This window comes from Ailuropoda melanoleuca, chromosome 2 (assembly GCF_002007445.2).
Source record: "Ailuropoda melanoleuca isolate Jingjing chromosome 2, ASM200744v2, whole genome shotgun sequence".
In the NCBI taxonomy this organism is placed as follows: domain Eukaryota; kingdom Metazoa; phylum Chordata; class Mammalia; order Carnivora; family Ursidae; genus Ailuropoda; species Ailuropoda melanoleuca.
This window is the reverse complement of record NC_048219.1, coordinates 153,828,212-153,851,556: the sequence shown is the minus strand read 5'-3', so window position 1 is coordinate 153,851,556 and position 23,345 is coordinate 153,828,212. Positions and strand designations below refer to the sequence as shown.

At 33.5% G+C, this 23,345-nt stretch overlaps 1 protein-coding gene across 3 annotated transcripts in view; it reads left to right on the top strand.

Annotated features, from left to right (window-relative positions):
* Window positions 1-23,345, top strand: part of CALCRL (calcitonin receptor like receptor) — a 97,098-nt gene that overhangs the window by 51,471 nt on the left and 22,282 nt on the right. For 2 of the 3 annotated variants that reach the window (XM_034654829.1, XM_011236034.3), the window contains 7 exons: window positions 1,624-1,713; window positions 1,891-1,980; window positions 3,217-3,309; window positions 6,339-6,474; window positions 9,187-9,297; window positions 9,393-9,505; window positions 10,874-10,965. In XM_034654829.1, the coding sequence (XP_034510720.1) occupies window positions 3,256-3,309; window positions 6,339-6,474; window positions 9,187-9,297; window positions 9,393-9,505; window positions 10,874-10,965 (506 nt within the window). In that variant the 5' untranslated portion in view covers window positions 1,624-1,713; window positions 1,891-1,980; window positions 3,217-3,255. The remainder of the gene's footprint in view (window positions 1-1,623; window positions 1,714-1,890; window positions 1,981-3,216; window positions 3,310-6,338; window positions 6,475-9,186; window positions 9,298-9,392; window positions 9,506-10,873; window positions 10,966-23,345) is intronic. The other variant, XM_034654828.1, reaches the window with a different exon arrangement.

Sequence of the window (23,345 nt, the reverse complement as noted above, 5' to 3'; positions counted from 1 at the left end):
AAACTGAGGAATACAATTAAACATACTTCTGATAACAATCATGCCTTGACATCTACCAATATGAGACTCAGTCTGAACTGACCTTCAGATGGATCTTCAGTGGCGTTATCTACATGCGCAGTCATGAGCCCTCCATTATTGACCTTGAGAACGTTTGGCGAAAGTGGTGATTCCTCCATAACTACCACTCACCACATGTGTCTGATGGCAAGAAAATTTGATAGATCCTATGTCAGGTGGATGACTCAAATGACTTGGATCACCACATACAATGGTCATTGTTAGACTTCATGGAGAGCACAGGTGCCCACCGTGTGTTTGAAAAACTGCCGCCCAAATTTGCTGCCCCTTGATTAGGAGTGCTACAAGTTTACACAGTGCAAAAAACAACCTTGTTACTAGTAACACATTTTCCAGATCACTAAGGAATAGGGTAAAGAGTGAAGCTATAAAAGTGGAATTATTTGCATTGGTAAATATTTGGTGAAATGAATAACGTCTTCTTAAATTGCAGGTGCCAGGATAAGCTAGTAAACATTAAAAGGTATTTTATTAACATACTTTTTGGAACCCTGATTTTGAAGCCTCTGATTAGATAAGAGACACAAATAACTGCTAGTGTTGGGTGAAATGTTTTTCAAATATACTGGGTTTGGTAAAACCCGAAACATGATTTTGAAACACTTTTCCTTTCGATTTTTGAGCACAGGTACATATTATAGTTAGTTTAATCCTGACTCGTGTAAATCATCAAAGCATTGTTTCATAAAAAAAAAAAAAAACTATCTGATTTCCAAATAGAATAACATTTCTTTACATTCTTATTTGTATATTTCTGGATTATATATATTTCATATAGAGAAATGTGAACTACTAATGCTTTAAGTTTGGCTTAAGTTAACTTAATGAAGACTCCCAAAGTCAATAGAGTAAACTACTGTTTATTCAATACCCAAACAACCACAGAACTTGAAAAATAAATATTTTTCAGGACATTATTTTTTTAAGAAGGTAAAAGTGCTGATATAATAACTTTTCCCCCCAATTTTCATTGTCAGTATATATTCCAACACTATCAAAAGACTTCTAATAGAAGAAATGGCAGTTACTTAATAGTTACAATTATTTTTCTTGATTGTAATTTTAAATCCTAAAGTAGTTTATTGGTTTATTCTTCTCATTCATTTACTCATTCATTTATACAGCCAACGTAAATTAACTGCCAGTCACCAAAGTTACATGGATCAATCAGATATGGTTTCTGGCTTTGAGAAACCATACCGGCAAGGGAAATGGATATACATAACTAAGACAATTAACACACTCCAAGACGTTATTAAAGAAAGTCATTCAAAGGAAAAATAAACTATAGTTTAACTTAAAATTTCAGTATCTTAACCATCTTAGATGAATGAAAATAAATTTAAGTTTCTCCATATAATGGAAAATAATAAATATTTGTGAAAAAATTCAAATATATTGTAAGCAAAGGAGATTTTTAAAAATTGGAATAGCTTAATAAAAATATTTTAATGGTGTTTTCTTTGAAAATTTCAACTTACCAGGGAAATTTTTTTGGCTCATTGAAATAACATTAAATTATTACATCGATCAATATTTCAGGTCATGACCTTGAATTTAAGAAATTCTTCAGTACAATGTCCAATATGATCCGAGGGAAAATGTGATTTGAGTCTGGAGACAATTGTGTATGTAAGTATTGGAAAATTAGATTTTCTCGTGGTAAAATGTAATAAAAACTAAAATATCAACGCATTAATTACTAAATTGCAAAAACTTTGATTCATTGTTTTCCTTCTGTTACAACATGTTTTTTAATATCTAAAATTAATACAATGCCTCTGATTTTTTGGTTATATATTTTTTTAGATCAACTAATAATAAAAACCCAGTATAGCTGATAGAAGAAAAAACGTTATTTGGAAGATTGCTATAGTTAAAAAGAAAAGCTGTGTCTAGGTGAGTCATTGATGAGGGCAAGCAATGACATAGATTCTATGTTCTAGAAATTGGTGTGCTCTCGTTGCCAGTGATAATAAAAATAGTAAGTATAATATGTGGAAACGGTTTTTATAATTCTTACTCTAACATTGGCCCTATAATAAAAATCATGACAAGTTTCTTAACAAAATTAAATCTAAGTTCATAGTTTTCTGGCAAATATCTATTGACCAGATTTTTTAAATCTCCCTTGCCTTGAAAAATACTTCTTACACATTCAGTTAAATAAATATTATGACTATATCATGATAATTTATATCTCATAAAATTACTGTCAAAGTAGGTTGTTCATGGAGTTTATAATGAGTAAGCAAACCCAGCAATGTTTCTCTCTAAGAATTAAGAAGTTAGGGGTATTGTTTTAGAGGCCATTTTCATTAGCTCAGAATTGTATCTACCTTCAGAAATATTTAACAGAAATACTTTATGTGGTATTGTCCATTTCCTGTAACTTTATCTTAATAACATAGATAACTTAGGGAATCTCTTATATCCTGATTAAATGCTGAATTTCTATTAAGTTATAAGGCCATTTTTATGACATGGTTGTTGATTCTCAAGAAATTGGCCCAAGAACAATTTTCCCCCTTAAATTATTGAAGAGTCAGAAAATTAAAAATGAGATTAATATTTATAGGAAATAAAGGGGAGCTTTATAGTAAAATACACTATCAAAATTTGTGCTTTTATGTCCTTGTGAAGCTCTTTATTTTGATACTTTAATCATTTTATTCCAATTTTGGCAAAGGCAAAGAAAGCAAGAGGTTTTCTAATTACTTAAAAATATATATGTAAGAAGCTTTCCTGTTTGTAAGACTAAAATGTATTTAGGCTCTTTAGTACTTTAAGCCATAATGTTATTAACATTTTTTTTTAATTTTATTTATTTATTTGAGAGAGAGAAAGCACAAGCAGGGGGAGGGGCAAAGGAAGAGGGAGAAGCAGACTCCAGCTGAGCGGGGACCCCAATGCGGGGCTTGATCCCAGGACATTGGGATCAAGACCTGAGCCGAAGGCAGATGCTTAACTGGCTGAGTCACCCAGGCCTCCAATGTTCTTAACATTTGTAATACATACACCTATTAATCAAATCCTTAAAGCCAAATTATTGTATACTTTAAAAAAATTTACCATTGAGTATCGTCTGTATTTCATAAACATTGATTAATTATATTTATGTCATTTTCTTTGCAGTTTGATTTATATTTTATAGCATATTTCATTTTGGCTTCAATGATGGAGAAAAAGTGTATCCTGTATTTACTGCTAATCTTGCCTTTCTTTATGGTAAGCATAAATTCCTCTAATATAACTCCCTATTTATGATTGTTTGTTTTAACTTCCAATATACCAATAATTAATAAGGGTTAATAACAACAGAATGACATGCAGTTATTTGATGCATAAATTAAGTACATTTTTAATCAACAAAGCAGTATTCTATTATCTTTCAGCATCCACTTTCAGGTTTTATAGGATGCTGAGGCAGTGGCAGTGGGGGTGGGATGGCAAAGTGAGGAAGGTCAATGATAAAATGTAAACGACACCAGAGGAAGGTAATTATTAGAATTTGAAAGAAAAATGAAATGGCTCTATAGTGTAGTCAAACATAGTAGAGAAAACATTTTCAGCCAGACCTGTTGATTCTGACTTAGATCTATTTAAAAAGCAGATTCCAACCTGTTGGTTTTTCTCTCATTCTGCCAACTGATTGGTTTGTATTAATTGAAACCATGCACTGTTTTTAAAGTAATTTCCTTATCCATTCATTCAAACAAGTATTAAGTGTCTGTTTTCTGACAGGCATTGATGCTATGCGTGGGCCAGGTGTGTCTGTGAGTGTATGCACACATGCGTGCCCCTGCGTGCATCTGCAGGGAACGCGAGGCTAGAGGTGGAAGGTAGACTAAGAATGACTACAAACCTATCACTGTACTGGAGGGGTCATATTCCTTATACATATCCTGTTATCTTTATTGACAGAAATATCTTGTTCACATTTTTCTCTGTCCCACATGAAAAGAGTGGGATGGTACTCTTATCTCATCAGTATTAGAAACTGAGAGATGTAATCTCATCTAATTCTGTGCCAGCAAATAATTTTCCTGTGGTGTTTTCAAGCAAACCCCATAAAAAGATTCAAACAAAGAAACTCAAGAAAAATATAGAAAACCTAAATAGAAAAAAGCAAGACTACATTCCTGTCAGCATTTTATTCAAAAACAGGAGCAGTCCAAATCCTGCACTTCTTAGATGTTATCTTAGGTAAATAGACTAGAATTCAAGAAGCAGGACTTCTGTTTCTTCAGCTCACTTCCTCCACTGAGCGTGCCAATGAGCTGCACCTGCCAACTTTGGTTGCCTGCAGGTAATTCTGTATCAGATTACCAATCTGATTATTGCAATTTAAGGATTGTGACCATTTTTCCTGAATTCATTCAGTGTGCAAATCTGAGTTTTTAAGAATAAAAATGATGAACTTCCAGAGAACAGGAGAAGAATGTCAATTTTCTTGATGCTGTAAATTTACATTTATTGCTTGTGCAGCACAAATGCTGCATAAATCTTTACTAGGAAATTAAAACTAATCAAAGAATGACAGAGAGAGAGTGAATGGAGAGCAGGCGATAATGAAACTGAGTGGTGCCACACACTGAGGGAATATTACTATGTAGACTTTATTAAATACAAATTCAGGCTAGAGAACAGAGAATCAAGAATAAGGGGACAAGGGAAATACAAATCAAAACCACAACAAAATATCACCTTTTACCAGTTAGAATGGCTAAAATGAACAAGACAGGAAATAACAAATGTTGGCGAGGATGTAGAGAAAGGGGAACCCTCTTTCACTGTTGGTGGGAATGCAAGGTGGTGCAGCCACTCTGGAAAACAGTTTGGAGGTTCCTAAAGAAGTTACAAATAGAGCTATCCTATGACCCAGCAATTGCACTACTGGGTATTTACCCCAAAGATACAGACGTAGTGAAAAGAAGGGGTACCTGCATCTCAACGTTCATAGCAGCAATGTCCACAATAGCCAAACTGCGAAGAAGCTGAGAAGTCCTTCAACAGATGAATGGATAAAGAAGATGTGGTACATATATACATTGGAATATTACTCAGCCATCAGAAAGGATGAATAACCACCATTTACATCGACATGGATGGAACTTGAGGGTATTATGCTAAATGAAATAAGTAAAGCAGAGAAAGACAATTATCATATGGTTTCACTCATATGTGGAATATAAGAAATAGCACAGAGGATCATAGGGGAAGGGAGGGAAAACTGAGTGGGAAGAAATCAGAGAGGGAGACAAACCATGAGAGACTTTTAACTCTGGGAAAGAAACTGAGGGTTGTTAAAGGGGAAGTCGGTGGGGGGATAGGGTAACTGGGTGATGGTCATTAAGGGGGGCATGTGATATGATGAGCATGTGATATGACTGGCTGTTATATGCAATGAAACAATATTCATTGATTAATAATGAACTCTACATCAGAACTAAAGATGTACAATATGCTGGCTAATTGAATTTATATTAAGAAAAAGAATAAGGGGACAAAATAAAAGTAGAAAATTACTGCTTATGGAAAATAATAGAAATAATGGAAAAGTGAAGAAGAAATAAGGTTGAAGAGAGATTATACAGGCTTCATATTACAAAACAGAAACAAAAAGTGACGTAGATATTACCACCGAAGTGAAGCTTAAAATAGTGCTACTGAATTGGAAGATCACGAATATACAGCTTGTCCAAAAACATTTATTGATGTGCGTACAATGAAAATTCTGTTTACCCACACCATACATAAATGAATATTCTCAATATTGTGATTATCAAAATATGATGATAAAAATGACAATTTTGAATATGTGCCATGTGTCAGATACTTTCCCTCTGTTCTCTCGATACTATTTTATCCCATTTTACAATAAGAAAGCAGAGGCTTAGGGGCCTTAAATATCTTGCCTATAGTCACAGGGCAGGTAAAAAAGTAGAGGTGGACTTTGACTACAGCTCTGTCCATATTCCAGAACGCATGTCCTATTGCCAGCTCCCACAGGCTTCTGAGAACCGTCTATAGACTATACTTCCCAGAACTGCCATTGGCAGCTGTTTGGGGGCACTTGAAATTGAACATGGCAGGGATATTTAAACCATGAAAATTGGCAAATACATCAGATCAAGACCCCCCCCCACCAGAGCCAGATGACCATCTAGTATATCACTGCAATGACGGTTTGCCACCGTTACAGACTACTTCTGACAGACATTCTCACAATTTTGAATTTTTTTTTAATCCCTTAGATTCTTGACATAGCAGAATCAGAAGAGAACATTGAAGACTTAAGTCAGTTGGGTGTCTATACTAGAAATAAAATCATGACAGCTCAATATGAATGTTACCAAAAAATTATGCAAGACCCTATTCAACAAACAGAAGGTAAACATGACTTTTTAATTTTAAATTCATTTGATATATTTTTAAAAGAAAACTCCATTACATCATTAATGGGTTCCTTAAGTCCATTACTAAAAATGGGTTAGTTGTTAGCTTTCCTGGCATGTGTGCATTCTTAACTATATATGAACATTTTATGACATAATTTATCTTGCTTCTTTTAAAAAATTCTAATAAAAAGTATGTGTAACAGGAATATTTTTAGTAACATTTTTTATGGTACAAAGATATTTAAAATATCAAATGTGTGCCTTGAATTAAATCAGTGGCTGTTGATCTTCAGTTTATGCAATTTGTATTTCTTTTTTTCACAAGCTGCTTGATAGGAGTTTGCACGATAAAATTATAATTTTTTTGTGGGTAACATGTGCTTTGCATAATACATTTGGTAGTAATGCTAATGCTAATGAAGTCTAAGTGCTTCTGTTTCTATTAAGATATTCTTTAGATATTTTTGTAACATTACTGAGGGACTGCTAAATGCCAGATGTCTGCCTTGATTCTGAATATACACAGATGAGTAGCACAATTAGAGTTGCCAGACTTAACAAAAACAAAATCAAAAGTCAAAACCAAAACCAGGCCCTGTATTTTATCTGGCAACACTAAGGACAGGGAATATCTTCAAAATATAAAATGCAAAATTCACCACGAAACACAGCAAAAAGACTTTCGATATTTCTAAATTATCAGTGGAAACAAAGATCTTAAAATTTTTGGAAAAACATTTGATGGTATAAAATATAATGTTTCATATATGAACAAAATGTTTAGAGTATTATTAATATTTGTAACTGATAAAATGAACTTGACTGTAAGAAAAAAAGTTATTTTCCCACACTGGGCAACTTTTATAATCTTAATGAACAATTCTTCTTAATGAAGAATCTAACTGAACAATATAATTTGCTTATCTTTGGAGAAGTATTTAGATATATCTATCCAAACATTCTTATTATGAGAAATTTATTCAGTTAAAAATATCTTTGAAATATACAATGACAAACTATCTGATATTATGTCAATAGGGGTTTAATTATCAAGTGTATGAATTGTATACAAATTCTGTGTTAATCCATCTGGCTTCTCACTTTATTCCATTAAAATCTAAGTGTTATAAGTTTAAAATGAAAGAATTAACCCTTTCCAGATCATGTAGCTATATGTAAAAGTAGGCTTCAAATCTAATTGTTGAACAACAGGAATATCTTTATGAGATAATTTGGTGATAAAATCATTTTAGAATCACTGTGTAATCCATCTTCCTGTTGGAGCATCATAACACACTTTGTAATTTTAAACACTCTAGAAAGTCTTGCAATAAAGAACTGTTGTTATTTTAACTTCGTGCTTCCCAAATCTTTTGACCATAGAAACTCTTTTAATGGACTACCTACTCCTGTCTCACTCAAATGCCATACAGCAAAGTTTGAAAGTTTCTGGAACTTGCAATCTATTATACTGCCAGTGTTGTCATTAATTAGAACCTTTTGGACTAGTGATATGGACTTGTTTAAGATGCTTTCTATCAGGAAATTCTTCTCAGATAGGTCATAAAATACATTTTATTTAGTAATACATGAATGCAGACTATTTAAGTGTTCGAAAAATCACAGGAGAGGGGCGCCTGGGTGGCACAGCGGTTAAGCGTCTGCCTTCGGCTCAGGGCGTGATCCCGGCGTTATGGGATCGGAGCCCCACATCAGGCTCCTCTGCTGTGAGCCTGCTTCTTCCTCTCCCACTCCCTGCTTGTGTTCCCTCTCTTGCTGGCTGTCTCTATCTCTGTCAAATAAATAAATAAAATCTTTAAAAAAAAAATCACAGGAGAAAAAACTGATGTTATCTGAGTTCTTTTTTAAATCAGAAGTATTTATACTTTCAGGCCAATAGAATTTTTTCCCTACTCCCATGAAGGTTAGATTGATTCTGAGATTGTGGCATAAATCTGTTAAAAATAATAAACATCTCATACAACATTTGGGCTTCTATCTATGAGTGCTTGCCTGACAAGATGGAAAATTATTTTCTTTGATTATAGACTGTTAAAACATTGGAACACTGGTCATTTTATTTCTCTATGCCTTTACTAAAAATTACATTTTGTCATGTAAGAGGTTCTTTCTCTTCAGGTTGTTAAAGGAAATTGTTAGAATGTTAAACACTCTACTCCATTTGGAAAGTAAAGGAAGGCAAGTAAGAGCTAGAATTTGGTAGAGGGGTCTAAATATCTGTTAGGGGCAATGTGGTGAAATGGGAAATGTTGGAGTGTTCATTTTTTCCCCCAGAAAATATTAACACCTTGCCCTAAGAACACAGTTTCTAAGATAGCATATTTTACAGTTTCCCATATTTAAAAAAAAAACTTAAGTGTAGGGACACTAAGTAACTACTACCTTTATGGTTAAGGATAACCAGCAAAGACCACTTGATTTATTGAATAAATAGCTACCTTTGAGAATTGGAATTAAAGTTAAACTTTCAATATACTCTTACAGATATTTCTAAATTGAATTTAGCAGTTATTCCAATAATTGTTTGGTGAAAAATATAAGTAATAGCTATAGATTTATATGATGTCTTCATTTTCAGTTGGTGGTCTGTATTTCATGTCAGTATCAAACCACCAGTAAGACTTTATGTCTTCAGGTATAACTAGAGGGGCTAGTAGTCGCTGTTGTTTATTCTCCCCTTCAGGCATTTACTGCAACAGAACCTGGGATGGGTGGTTATGCTGGAACGATGTTGCCGCCGGAACCGAGTCAATACAACACTGCCCTGATTACTTTCAGGACTTCGACCCATCAGGTAAAAGCAGAAATTTATATGCAGATCTGCTTGATATTAAATAAACCCTAAGTTAGCTAAACTACTGTTTTCTTCTTTCCTTTTTAATTTTAAAGAAAAAGTTACAAAGATCTGTGACCAAGATGGAAACTGGTTTAGACATCCAGAAAGCAACCGAACATGGACAAATTATACCCAGTGTAATGTTAACACACAGGAAAAAGTCAAGGTATGGAATTTACACTGTCTGTTCAAAAAGTTAGTTGCTGATACAGTATTGGAGAAAATTTACTTTGTGTTCCATTCTATTGTAAAGCCTTTTCATAATATACTTTGAGAAAACAATGGAGAAAAATCTTTGTGGAAATAATCATTCATTCTGTCATGACACTGAGGAAGCAATCCTGTTAGGTAATAGTGTATTTACAAGTCAATGTGTCAGTATTGGAGTTTCAAGTTTCCCAAAGAAAACATACTTTAAAAGTATAAGAAAAGGGAACATTTCATTGGTATTGGAATTTTGAGAACTAAGTTCAGGAATTGTGCTCCAGTAAACAAGGGAAGCCCAGCAGGGTTTAAACAGCTCTCTCTGTCCCTAACAGAAGGCTGTCCTTCCCACTGGTTTCTAGGTGATTCTCACTCACATTCCCACTTTTAGTACTATACATTAAAGTCAAGGTTAGTCACAATTTGTCACAACAATTAAACTTTGGTAGAGGCAGCTTGTCAGTGATTGAAACTGAGTCCTGAAATCTGACTTCCTGTTTCTGCTTTTTACCAGCTAGATGACCTCAGGCAAGCTATAACCTCTCTCTGCCTCAATTCCTTGTGTATCAAACAAAGATAACAATAAACTCACCCTCAAGGTTTTCATAGGGATTGATTTAATACAAGGAAAAACCTTTGAAAACTACAGGCATAGAATAAGCAATTGATAACTGTCAGCTATCATTATAATTATAAATAGTGTATTCTTTGCTTATTCAGAGAAGGGTTTAAAGAGAATTATAAAAACACAATAAAATGATAAGTTAAAATAGATGGAATACAGAAAAATAAGAAAGTCAGAGGAAAAGTCAAAACCATGCAAAAGAACATATTTGTACATTCAGATCAGAGGCTCCTATAATTACTATATTGAGATTTGTCTTGGAGTCTCAAATTGTCAAAGGAAAAAGAAAAACCCAGTAGGAAAGAAAGCCTTACCTAAAGAAAATGCACAAAAATAATTACATAGCATTTGATTTAATGTGCACAAAGTGATGAGTGAAAATTGTCAATATCTTTCAAAACATAAAATGCTAGTTTCATATATTATACAACCTAGATCAACAAAAGTATTCCCTCCTATCCTATGAGTTCTAATTTCTTAAATAAAAAAGGCATACAATTTATAAGTTTTGATGTCACTCGATAAATTTGTATAGATAATCTTCATTCCAGATGTATTCAAATATCTAATGCAAGCTAAATAGTAAGACTATCAGCGCACATATTTTTAAAAATACAATTTATTCTACTGATTTGAGCTTATGTGCATGGAGGATTATAGTACTCATATAAGCCTTACTTGTTTTTTTATCCACACAAATTATAGACTGCACTGAATTTGTTCTACCTGACTATAATTGGACATGGATTATCTATTGCTTCACTGCTTATCTCGCTTGGCATATTCTTTTATTTCAAGTAAGTACATGTAAAATATTTTTTAATTTACCAGTTGTCATTGGTGAATGCGGTGTCTTGCGCATGTTTATGTCATGTGCTGATAAAATATATGAAATAGAGATGATTTATAACATTTAAAATAAATTGAACGTTTAAAATAATTTGAAATATATTTATCTTATCATGACTTTGTAAAATATATAGAGCAGAGATTGGTGGAAATCTGAAGCTCAACTTTACAAAATTAGTAGACATATAAGAATGAAGTCATGTACTGAGAAGAGAGCCAAAATCATTACATAAATTTATCTGTATTTGTTTCAGAAACTGTCAGATATTATAGGCCTTCTTAGTCGAATTTTCAACTTCTAGGTCAATTTTAGTGTCAGTATACATGGTACAGTACAGAAACTGGTATTTTGTGCAGATAATGGCAATGGGATTTAGTATATATTATTAAATCTAGTAATAGAAATATATTGTTAGATAACTTTTCCTCATTTGGGAGGTCATCATTAATATAGTTAGCTTATATATTTGAATTTTACTTGAAATTTACTTCCTTTTCTTGGGAGAGAGAGTCAACTCCAATTTCTTGATTTAACCAATCAACAAGTGATGTTTTAAATTGATAGGAAAGTAAATTCCAAAACATGCATACAATATTTTATGCATTAATGTGGTTTTCATAATTTTGATCACTACCAATAATTATAGAATGCAGTGTGAAGAGTAGTTGTATCTTATTGTATCTTCACCATTGTCATTATCTTCTTCCTCCTTCTTTGCTTCTTTTTCTTCAGCAGTTGTCTTGGAACATTAGCAGCTTCAGAATCAGCTAGAGTGGTAGCACATCACAATAATCCAAACCCGGAAATTATCAGGCAGCTGGATGTTAGATACATATGTAACTAGAGCACCAGATTTGGCCCACAGTCCATCAGATATTCAGAGTATATTGAATAATATATGAACCAACCAAAAATTTTCTCTCATGGCTTCAAAATCACAGGATCTAAAGATTGCATCAGAATTGCTATTTTTGGAAAACTGTGCCTTTTAAAAAATCTCCAATATCAGTTACTTTGAGGAATCCACATAGATACTTTTTAAAGGCACTTTTGATTTATAACATTATATAGGCACCATTAGAAAGTGACTTTAAAAACTCCCCTCTAGGGGCTCCTGGGTGGCTCAGTCGTTTAAGCATCTGCCTTGTCTCAGGTCATGATCCCAGCGTTCTGGGATGAGCCCCGCATTGGGCTCCCTGCTCAGTGGGAAGCCTGCTTCTCCCTCTCACATTCCCCCTGCTTGTGTTCCCTCTCTCGCTTCCTCTCTGTCAAATAAGTAAATAAAATCTTGAAAACAAAAACAAAACAAAACCCAACTCCCCTCTGAATAAAGCTAATTAAGTATTTGTGTACATTTTTATATTTGACATGTTTTCTTTAGTAAATTATGTAAAAATATATCAGAGTCAGTTGAAAAGAATTTTTATCCTAAAATATGGAAAACATTTCTTAAGGAATTAAATTTACTATACTATATTTTGCAACAAGTTATCAAAAGATTCTTGCTCAAAATGAATCGCCAGTTCTTAGTCAATGCGTTTATAATTAGTTATGTTATATCAGTTGCTTATATATAGCTTAATAAAACTTCATGAATTTACTCTTAAATATATTCTCTCCTTACACAAGATTTTTTAAATGAATACTGTCTTTGGAGTAGGAAAACTTTATTAGGATTATATAATAGATAAAAAATGTCTTTTCTAAAAAATAGAAAATAAACCATTTTCCAAAGTAATAATTTTTATTTATTTTTAATTTATTTTTAATTTTTTTAAAGATTTCAATTATTTATTTGAGAGAGAGAGCAAGAGAAAGAGAGAGCATGAGCAGGGGGAGGGGCAGAGGGAGCAGGAGAAGCAGCCTCTCTGCTGAGCAGGGAGCCTGCAGGACTCTGGGGTCATGACCTGATCTGAAGGCAGATGCTTAACCGACTGAGCCACCCAGGCACCCAAAGTGATAATTTTTAAATAAAGTCCTCTGGTCCATAGTAATCTATAATTTATGCTAATTGACAAAGTGAAGCAATGTTGCTGATGCTAACAAACTTACTGTAAAATAGGGAAATGAAAATTAGGTAATATTTAGTGACTTTAAAAACACAAAATGAAATTAAAATTTCAAATTCTCATTTAGTATAATAAAATGACTAACAGTTTCACAAAGATACAGTTCATTTCTTATTCGTGAAGACAGAATTGTTACAATTTAAAAATACAAACTATCTAAATTTGAAAATATGACTCTCTTGGCTCTTAAAACTAAATAATGCAATTAAATGCCATTAAATTTATGCAGTACTCCTAGAACTCAGATTTTTAGTTCATGAAAATTATATGTCTACTGCACCACACCATACCATACAAACGCACTGAGAGAATGGATTTAAATATAACTAATGTTAGCGAAGTTTCTTTTTTTTTTAACATGAAAATTCTTACAACTATGGCTGAATACAAAGATCAGCCTTTATCCTAAAGGCATAAAATAGAAATAATAAGAGTTCTTTAGTACTATTTCATAAATCTTGGGGAAAAGTTATAAGTTTTAACTATTTCTAACCTCAGGAAAAAGAATTCACTCCTTAATTAAAAACAAACTATAACCTGGAGAAACAAAACTTGCACTTAAATTTGTAATATTTTTTAAAAATCAAAAACAATTTAAGCACATTACTTAAATAAAGAAAAGAAATGTATACACCTGTAATTTTACGATCCTATTGGATACCTGTAACTTTACTATCCTATTGAACAATTTCTTATATTTTTGCAGTTTATTTCATATTCATTTGTTTTTACTGCTTTGTTATGTACAAAGCATGTTAACTATTTTATAATTTAGTGTTATATAATTCTTTCCACGTCCTTAAAGAGTTTTGAAAACTCTTTAGTTTATTATTTAGTCATTTAATTTGCTAAATAATATTCCATTTAGTAAGTTGACAAAGGTTTATTAAATTATTCCTCAGCACTAACATTACTTCCAAATTTTCCTATTAATAAAAAACACTGCAATGGACATTTTCAGACATAACTTTTCCCATAGTTTGCACTATTTTTTTAGGCTACATTCCCAGAGACTTGGGATTTCTTGGTCAAAGGGTATATAACTTTTTATGGCTCTTGAAATACATCATTTTAAAAAACATCTCAAAATAAACATGTTTGAAACAAATTCATACTATGTACTTCCTCCTAAGCCAAAGCAGTTTTTCTTCCAGAGTGACCCATCTTTGAGAATACTACCACCAGCTAGCTAGTTGAATTAGGACCAATCTGTGGCATCGTCTCAATTTTCTTCCCTGACTTTCTTCCTCATGCTCTGTGGATTTAGCCTTGCAACAGCCCTCCAATCTATGCAGTTTCACCTCTGCTGTCACCACCCCCACCCTTGTGTTACCTAGCCTCAGTAAGTCCCCCTTCATCACCTTCATTCAAGTCTAAACAATGCAGCCAGAATATTTTCACAGCTTTAGATCAAATACAAGTATGATTTTATCACCCTTTACTTTAAAAATCTTAAACTTTCTACTGTAATTTATATAAAATCAAAATCACTAATGTATCCTATAATTGACTATCTTGCCTATCCTCCCAACCCCCAGCCTGCTTCAATGTATTCAACTTTCAGATCTAAACTGTAGGATCAGCTCCTCAGTGAAATCTTCCTGAATTCCTTATTGTAGCATTTCTAAAACTGCAACTAGTTACAGTGGATGTGGAGTGAATTTTTAATTACCATTTAGATCACCTATCTCTGTAGATTAATACAATTGAAACCCTTTAGATTAAATAATCTCTTTTTATTTTCCATGTAATAAGCCAAAATGTACAAGCACATTAAATATCTGAATAACATGAAGTTAAGAAGCATAGCAGTTACATTGCACGCCAAAATCAGTAATCAAAAAGAGAACAATAGTCCCCTAGTATACCAAGTCCTATGGTCTCAAACAAGTTTGAATTTAGCAAGGATGTAAATAAAGTCCTCCACTAATTCCATAAAGTCAAATGTAAAATTAACAAAGCTTCTTCGTGAAGAGTCTGTGATTTAACTGGCAAATGCTTGTTGTGAACTAATGAGGCAATAGTGGGACTGTCTAGTGAAAACCATGCTACAAGCTAGAATATACCAGTAAATGCAAAGTATCCAATTCCAAATCTCTCATCAGACCAGTCTCTTACCCTGTCCACTATGGATTGACTTTGTAAGAGAAAAAGAGGATGTCAGAAAATTTGGCTTATCATGACAGTGAAGCAATTGAAGAAAATAATGTCCACTGGTCAGGAAGTCAAGGTACCAAAAATATTAAGCCAGAGAAAGACAAAATATAGGGGTACAATAGATGACTTCAAGAATCCAAATGACTATAACTGGAAATAGAGTTTATATAATAACATAAGAAAATTTGGCTCAATTAAAAAAATCTAGAAAATTCTGACAGCTAAACAAAACAGAATGAACCACCAATTGACCAATCGACTTTCCTGTCACTCAAACAGAAATCAGACGTCAATTTATCAGGAATTTTGAAATGGGGGATTCCCATACTGGGTTAGTTCATAGCTAGTCCTAATGATCTGTAATGCTACTTCCAAACCCAAATCTATGAAGGAGCAGTAATTTAGTAAAGAGGATTAGAATAAAAGAATTAACATTTTTAAAATCAAAATACATAATTTCAATATCAGGGAAGTTAACATTTGTGAAAGTATTTTGCAGGCTAAGAACAATCTACACAGGAAAACTTTATTATTGATTAGGAATTTCAAGAAAATCTGGATCAGTATTTTTATATCTGTATTTAGGTATGTTCTGTTTAAAAATGCAAACACTAGGGGCGCCTGGGTGGCACAGTGGTTAAGCGTCTGCCTTCGGCTCAGGGCGTGATCCCGGCGTTATGGGATCGAGCCCCACAACAGGCTCCTCCGCTATGAGCCTGCTTCTTCCTCTCCCACTCCCCCTGCTTGTGTCCCCTCTCTTGCTGGCTGTCTCTATCTCTGTCAAATAAATAAATAAAAAATTTAAAAAAAATTTAAAAAAATAAAAAATAAAAAAAAATAAAAATGCAAACACTATTCAATCAATACTCACAAGTAATTTTAGTTTTTACTTGAAGTCTTAAAATTTAAAACTTCAGAATCTATTTTCTCTATGAAAAAACATTTTTTTAAAATTGGAATTATGTATATTATGCTAAGTACTTCAATCTATAGACTCATACCTCATTTTATTTTATTATTTTTAATTTTTTAAAAAGATTTTTATTTATTTTAGAGAGAGAGTGTGAGCAGGGTGAGGGGCAGAGTGGAGGTGGAGGGAGGGGTTGGGGGAAAGAATATCAAGCAGACATCATGCTGAGCGCAGAGCCCTCCACTGTGCTCCATTCCACAACCCCAAGATCATGACCAGAGTTTAACACCCAGTCGGGTGCTTGACTGACTGAGCCACCCAGGCCCCCCACATACCTCATTTTAAAAGAGAAGCTAGAAATTTCTTGTTGCCCCAAGTATTGCCCTCATATTTCAATATAAATAGGCCTTATTTTTTTTCAGAAAGAAAGCAAGTTTTTTTAATCGAGATTATTGTATGTTACTACTATTTGCTAAAATCCCTATGCTTTTATAAATGATATCTAGCATGCTACATAGGCAAAACCTTGTTAAAGCAAATGAGTGTCTTGCCAATATATGAAATTTGGCCTCTACATTAAAGAAAAATTAAGGCTTTCAATTAATAATACATTGGTTATACTTTTTGCAGAAAGTACAATTAACTGTTCGTTCTCTGGTGAACTTAAAAAAATCATTAATGGTGATTCACCATGAGGAACGTTAGTGGATAGTGTCCTACAGTAATTAAAAATGTGGAATATATTCAAATCTTGCCATCACCACTTACTAATAGTATGGATTTAGCTTGATTCTGCTTTTCAATAAGCCTTGGTTTCCTTATAATGAGTCATAATGTTGTTTAAAAGGCAAAGAAGACTTACATGGTACCTGGCATGTAGCAACCTCTCAATAAATGGTAAGAAAGAGGTACTACTTGTGTCATTGGACTGTATCCATCATGTAGGCACAGAGACTGCACTCACTATATCGTCATCTAACATTACCCCTATCTAATAGTTAATACAAAGTGGGGGGAGAAAAGCTACTGTTAAGGTACAAAGAGCTACGGGAAGACAGAGGAAGGAAAGACTCATTCTGACTCATAGAATCAGAAGATTCCTAAAGTGATAATCTCACTGAAATAAGTGTTAAATGATGGGTAAAATTTCAACAGCTAAAAATTGTAAACCACACCAATGAAGACATTACCTAGCCCAACACCTAATTTTCTTTATGTTCTAAATAGTTAACTAAGTTATCCACACTTCCTCCCAATCTGTGTTCTTTCTGCTTGGTTTAGTAATTTTATTTGACTTTAATTGTCTTTTAAAAATGGAGCACTTGAACAGAAAGAAGTAAAACTACAAATTAATTTTTTATTATACATTCTCAGGCTTTACATAAAACATGAAAAACCCTCTTCAAGTTAAGACCCAGGTATAGCATTTGAAATACTTTTTTATATGTCTAGACATCCTGACTCACAGAGAGTACTTAAGAGTATGTTCTCTAGACAGGCACCTTTGGTCTCAGATACTACCTTTGTCATTCACCTGTTGTGTGGCAAGTTCTTTCATTTCTGTAATCCTCAATTTCACATCTTATTCTATTGGTATCTATATCACAGATTTAGCATAAGGACTAACAGTGTATATTCAGTGCTAAGTGGAGTGTCTAATTTGGAAACATTGTCTATTATTGGCATAGTTATCACTCTTTCTTATTAGTCCATTAAAATATTTTTATATAAACATTTAGCCCTGATAGGCATACTCTACCAGTGGGCACTTTTTTAAAAACAAAATAAAGAACACAATTTTTAGTCTTATATGTATCACATTTATAAAGAAATTGTTATAATGTTCATGTAGAAAAATAAGTAAACAGTGAATGAAAAATTTTATAAATAAATTAGTATAATTATATCAGAAAAAATTATGGTTAAATAAATTAGTCAAAAATAACAAAACCATTTATGCCTACAAGGCACCATATAGCTTACTCAGTACTTTAAACTATATTAAAGAACTTATAGCCTTTGATTTTAAGACACTTCTCTATAGTCCTCAAAACTATCTACCAAAACAAGTAAAAGCCAACTATTTACTGAAAACAACTATCCACTGAACAGGAAGTAATGGGAAGAATATCACAAAGTTAAGTTCTGTGAGAGTACAAATCATTTCTGCTTTTTTTTTTTTTTTTTTTTTAAACACATTCCGAGGGGGGCCTGGGTGGCGCAGTCGTTAAGCGTCTGCCTTCGGCTCAGGGCGTGATCCCAGCGTTCTGGGATCGAGCCCCACATCAGGCTTCTCTTCTGGGAGCCTGCTTCTTCCTCTCCCACTCCCCCTGCTTGTGTTCCCTCTCCTGCTGGCTGTCTCTCTCTCTCTGTCAAATAAATAAATAAAATCTTTAAAAAAAAAATAAAAAAATAAAAAAAAAAATAAACACATTCCGGGGCTTAGTACAAGGCCTTGCTCATAGTAGGCACTTAATACATTTTTGAGGAATGAAAGACATGAAGTGCCTTGGAAGCTTATTTCTAAGACTGACTTTCTCATGACTTATTTATGGCCTTGGACAAGTCCCTTGAGTTTGTCTGGCCTTTGTTGTCTCCATCAACCAAGAAAGTTATTAGAGCAAGACTCCTTAAAATTCTAATCAGCAGGAGAATCTGTCAAACAATATAGAATACTCTGTAGCTAGATTGAAGGAGGACCAAGACCACCTCAGAAAATACTGAATTGAATGGTTAATGAACCATGTTCAAATAGTCAAGAGCACTAGAAATTTTAGCTTTCTTCCCAGCAACCTAGAAACATCCTGTAGGAGATGATATTTCACATAAAATCATTGTGTATTGAAAAGCTACCGATATCTCTTGTCTGCTTTCTTACTCAGTTCCCCATACTGCAGTCATTCTTGATTAGTTTTGGGTAGAGGTAACATTTTTTGTTTGTCTGTTAATTCAGGGTTACTGACCCATCCTAATAAAAATGGAGAACCAAACAAAAAAGTTGATTTAGGGCGCTGTTTGTTATTTTTATTTAGAGAGAGAAAAGAAAAAGTCTCCTACTCATCCATGCTTTAAATTAGAAACAGAGAACTCAAAACACTATTTACCAGATATACTTCAGTTTTATATTAGAGCTAATTAAAGGGAAGAGTCAGAGTGGGAGATAAAAAGAAAGGGAACTGGAGGGAGGGGAACAGAGAGACAGAGCTTTGGGATTTGCCAAGCCCTGAGAGGCAATGACTCTTACTCATAATGATCCTTAGAAAAACAAAGCACAACCCTTTAGATAAAAAAAATAAATAAACTTTACCAGAATTAATTATAAATTATATTTTAATTACTGTTTAAAATTTGAGAGCATAGCAAATCTTGCTCTTACTTTCAACCCAGATAAAGGGCTCCATCTTCCAGCACATAAAAGAGCACGTATAACATCTGACTTGTATGGGGAAAAAAATGGTGCTTTTTATTTTTTGACATCTTAATTTTGCTGACGTTTCAGACACTGATTCCAAGTAATTTCAAAGCCAAGTTGCACATTTGCAACTATATAGACAATGATATCATTTCTAGGTAGTTGAGATAAAGTCCTAAATAAAATTCAGCAAAAATCTATCCAGTTGATAGCCTAAACTTCCTTAATAAAATAATCCTTTAATACTTACATTTCTGCTTTTCAGAACAAATGATCCAAAGCTCACCTTTTTTCTTAGATCGTATCTGAATATATTCAATCAATATCGTGAACACTTATCTCAATTCCGGTTTCTTCATATAATTCTTGACTGGAACAAAGTATGGTTTTCTTCTTTAAGCTATGACTTTTCTCCTGAAAACTGTACATGATTCAATCTTCAAATCAATTTTAAACAAAGCTAACTATTTAAAGAAATCCTACATAGGAACATGGAGAACAAAAAGTCTTACTCCACAAATCATATCCTGATGTTTTTCTTTTGGCAAATTGGAACTTTCACTTACTTAAGTTCTTTAAAACCTGGCAAATTGGCCCCATCAGAGGTTTGACAATGACTGAGTTCAGAAAGAGTTGTCAAGTGGTCCCTGAATAACATAGCTCTTAGTTCCTACCCAGGATCATCCTGGCTTTCTCAATTATTTGGTGCATTTCACTCATTGTAAGTTTGTTAGGCAGTATGATTCTAAGACATATTTTATTCTGCTTTATGCATCCTAGGCTTCCTTCATCTTAACACTGAATATTGGTTAAATGACCATAATTTTTCATGTAATATTTTATGAGGTCATCATCTATTTCCAAATTAACAAATCTTGATCAATGTGCTGAAAAATCCATCCCCCTCAAACTACACATGGTGAGAACTGAAAATATTCCTATTCAGTAATGTGAGTCTTGGTTGGAAAGCTTTTTAAATATGCTCACTGTAATTATATAATAAAAGCATTGTATTTCCACATTAGGGTATCAGATTTGAATAAGGAGAGAGTAGTGCAAGAACTAATGGGTTTATTCTAACAAAAACCAGTTCCACTATAATAAAATTGCTATTACTGGTCTATGGTGAAGTGTCCCAGGTATGGAAATATAAAGTAAATAACTGAATTAAAGATTTTGGACTTACTTTAAACAACAAATTTATTATTTAAAGCTATAAGTGAATGTTAAAGATCACACATTTCTGTTAATATTTTTGATGAATATGCAACTTCTTTAAAGTGTAATCTATTTTTCTTGAGCAGGTTGAAACATAAGTGCTATTTAAGCATAAAAATTTTCATGGGAATAGAATGACAAATCATTTTAAGAAAACAAATGATCCATTGCTTGAGGTTAAAACTATGGTCATTTGAATGGATTAAAACTTCATGATTTGAAATAGAGAACATAAATAATGTAACATTTCCCTCCTCAAAGTCATAATATATTAGCAATTTGGTTTTCCACTCTTGTGGGCATATTTTATTTTGCTAGACTGTACCCACAGATATGACTATATATTAGGAGAAAGCCACAGTAAACCTCCAAAGTGTAGCATTTTTTAGTAGTTAGGAAAAACAAAAACTGGAAGTAACTGGATAGTATGCTGCTAACATTTGCTAATAGAACATTACAATGTAACACAAATGAGTATGAGCTTCAGAATCAAATGTATCTTAGTAAATTATGCTCTTTAATTTTCTTCATCATAGAATAGGAAAAAAAACAATGTGGAGTCTTGTCTTATGCCTTTATTCATGTTGTTCTTTGTTCCCTGTAAAAACTCTAAGCTTAATTNAATTTTTTTTTTTTTTTTTTTGGAAACTTTGACGTAGAGTAACTTCTTAATCTGCTTGGAATGCTTTTCTCCCCTATCTTCTGTTGCAGTTCTATCTTGGGTCTCCCCTCACTCTGGCCACAGTCTTTATCTATTTCTTAATTCTATTTTAATCTCTAAAAAGCATATAACACTATCAGGAATTATGTGATGTAATTTATGTATTTACCCTCTACTGTCACTTGAATGACATCTATATTATTCAGAAGTGTTTCCTCAAAATCTAGAAATAGTGCACAATATATTACTTATGCATCAATAAATAGTTATGTGATTAAATGAATATTAAACAAAAGCCTTATGTTTTCTAAAAATTCAACATTCAAATTCAACAGATCACTTAATAGGATTGTGATCTGGAGCAACTTGCTTCCATTTTATTAAAGATAATGACACTTCAAGGGGTTATATTATCACATAATGAATGTGAAGTACTTATCTCTGTGTCCGGGACTTTCTAAATGCTCAATAAATGGTGGCAGCTACTATTATGAATTTTATCTCTAAACTTTTGGGGAGTGTTAAGAATCACAGGCATGCAGAAAGCCTATATTTTCTCTTGGTTTCCTGCCCATTAGAAGACCAGGAAGCGCTCTTGCATGGGGCGGCTCACACATGAAAGAAAACCATTTGGCCACACAAAAGGTGCCCATCTGTTCCTTATGCAGCCCATACTCACATGTTATCTTAAATAAGGAGCCCTGACAGGTGGGCAAGGGAGAAGGTAACATGATGGAGCAAGAGCAACCATTTCCCTTCAGAAGGACGTTCATTGATCACCTTGGCTGAAACACTCTCGCACTCTTTCTAATCTGACCAGATGGATCACCAGAAGCCTCCAAAAAGAGCTATTGATAGAAGTTATATTCCCTTCAGTAGACAAAAGATAGCCGCACTGCTTTTCCTTTTAATATACTTACTGCCTTCGGCCTGCTTTTCTGGCAGTGTTCCAATTGGCATGAGCTTTCCTCCCAGATATATGGTTGGTGTTTTCTTGGGAAAAGAGCTAAGCCTTAGGAAATTAAATTAGATACACTAGCATAAAAAAACAGTACTTTGTAGGCTGGGCAGTTCTTATATTGCTTGTATTTCCTCTTTTAGTTACTAGTTTTGCTCAGGATTAGTATTGAGTGAAAGTAGTTTGGAAATTTTTACCTCAGGTCAAAACCATGTGGGAAACAAAGGCAAGTATTTTGTTCATGTTGTGGCAGACTTCGGAGCAACATAATGCTTGGGGTCTGAACGGGGCACCTGGGTGGCACAGTAAGTTAAGTGTCCTACTCTGGATTTCGGCTCAAGGCATGATCTCAGGGTGGTGAGACTGAGCCCTGCGCTGGGCTCCGTGCTCAGTGGGGAGTCTGCTTGAGATGTTCTCTCTTCCTCTCTCTCTGCCCCTCCTCCCACAGGCACGCATGCATGCACTTTCTCTCTCAAATAAATAAATAAATAAATAAATAAATCTTTAATATTTGAGGCCTGTATGATAATGAAAGTGGTAATTTGGAGACAACCCTGGAAAGGATGAAATTCCTTGGGAGATAATTCAGTTTGCTTGGTTTATTGCTCTGCACCATAGGAAATTGTCTTTCCAATGCTAAATTTTTTTGCTTTGTAACAAAAAGATGGCAATTCACTGTTTCATTGTATTACTTAAAATATGGTCAGTTTTAGATTACTAAGGTGAACCTTGATGCTATTTTATTACTTGTGAGAGAAAATCCTTAGAGAACTTGATTAAAATCAGCCGTATGATAACTATGCCAAAAAAGTAATAGCTAACCTAACATGGGTGAGGTATTATCCTAAACACTAGACAAGATTAATCTCATTTCACCTTACAGCCAATCCTGTGAAGTACCATTGTTATCCTTATTTTACAGATGCAGAAACTAAGGATTAC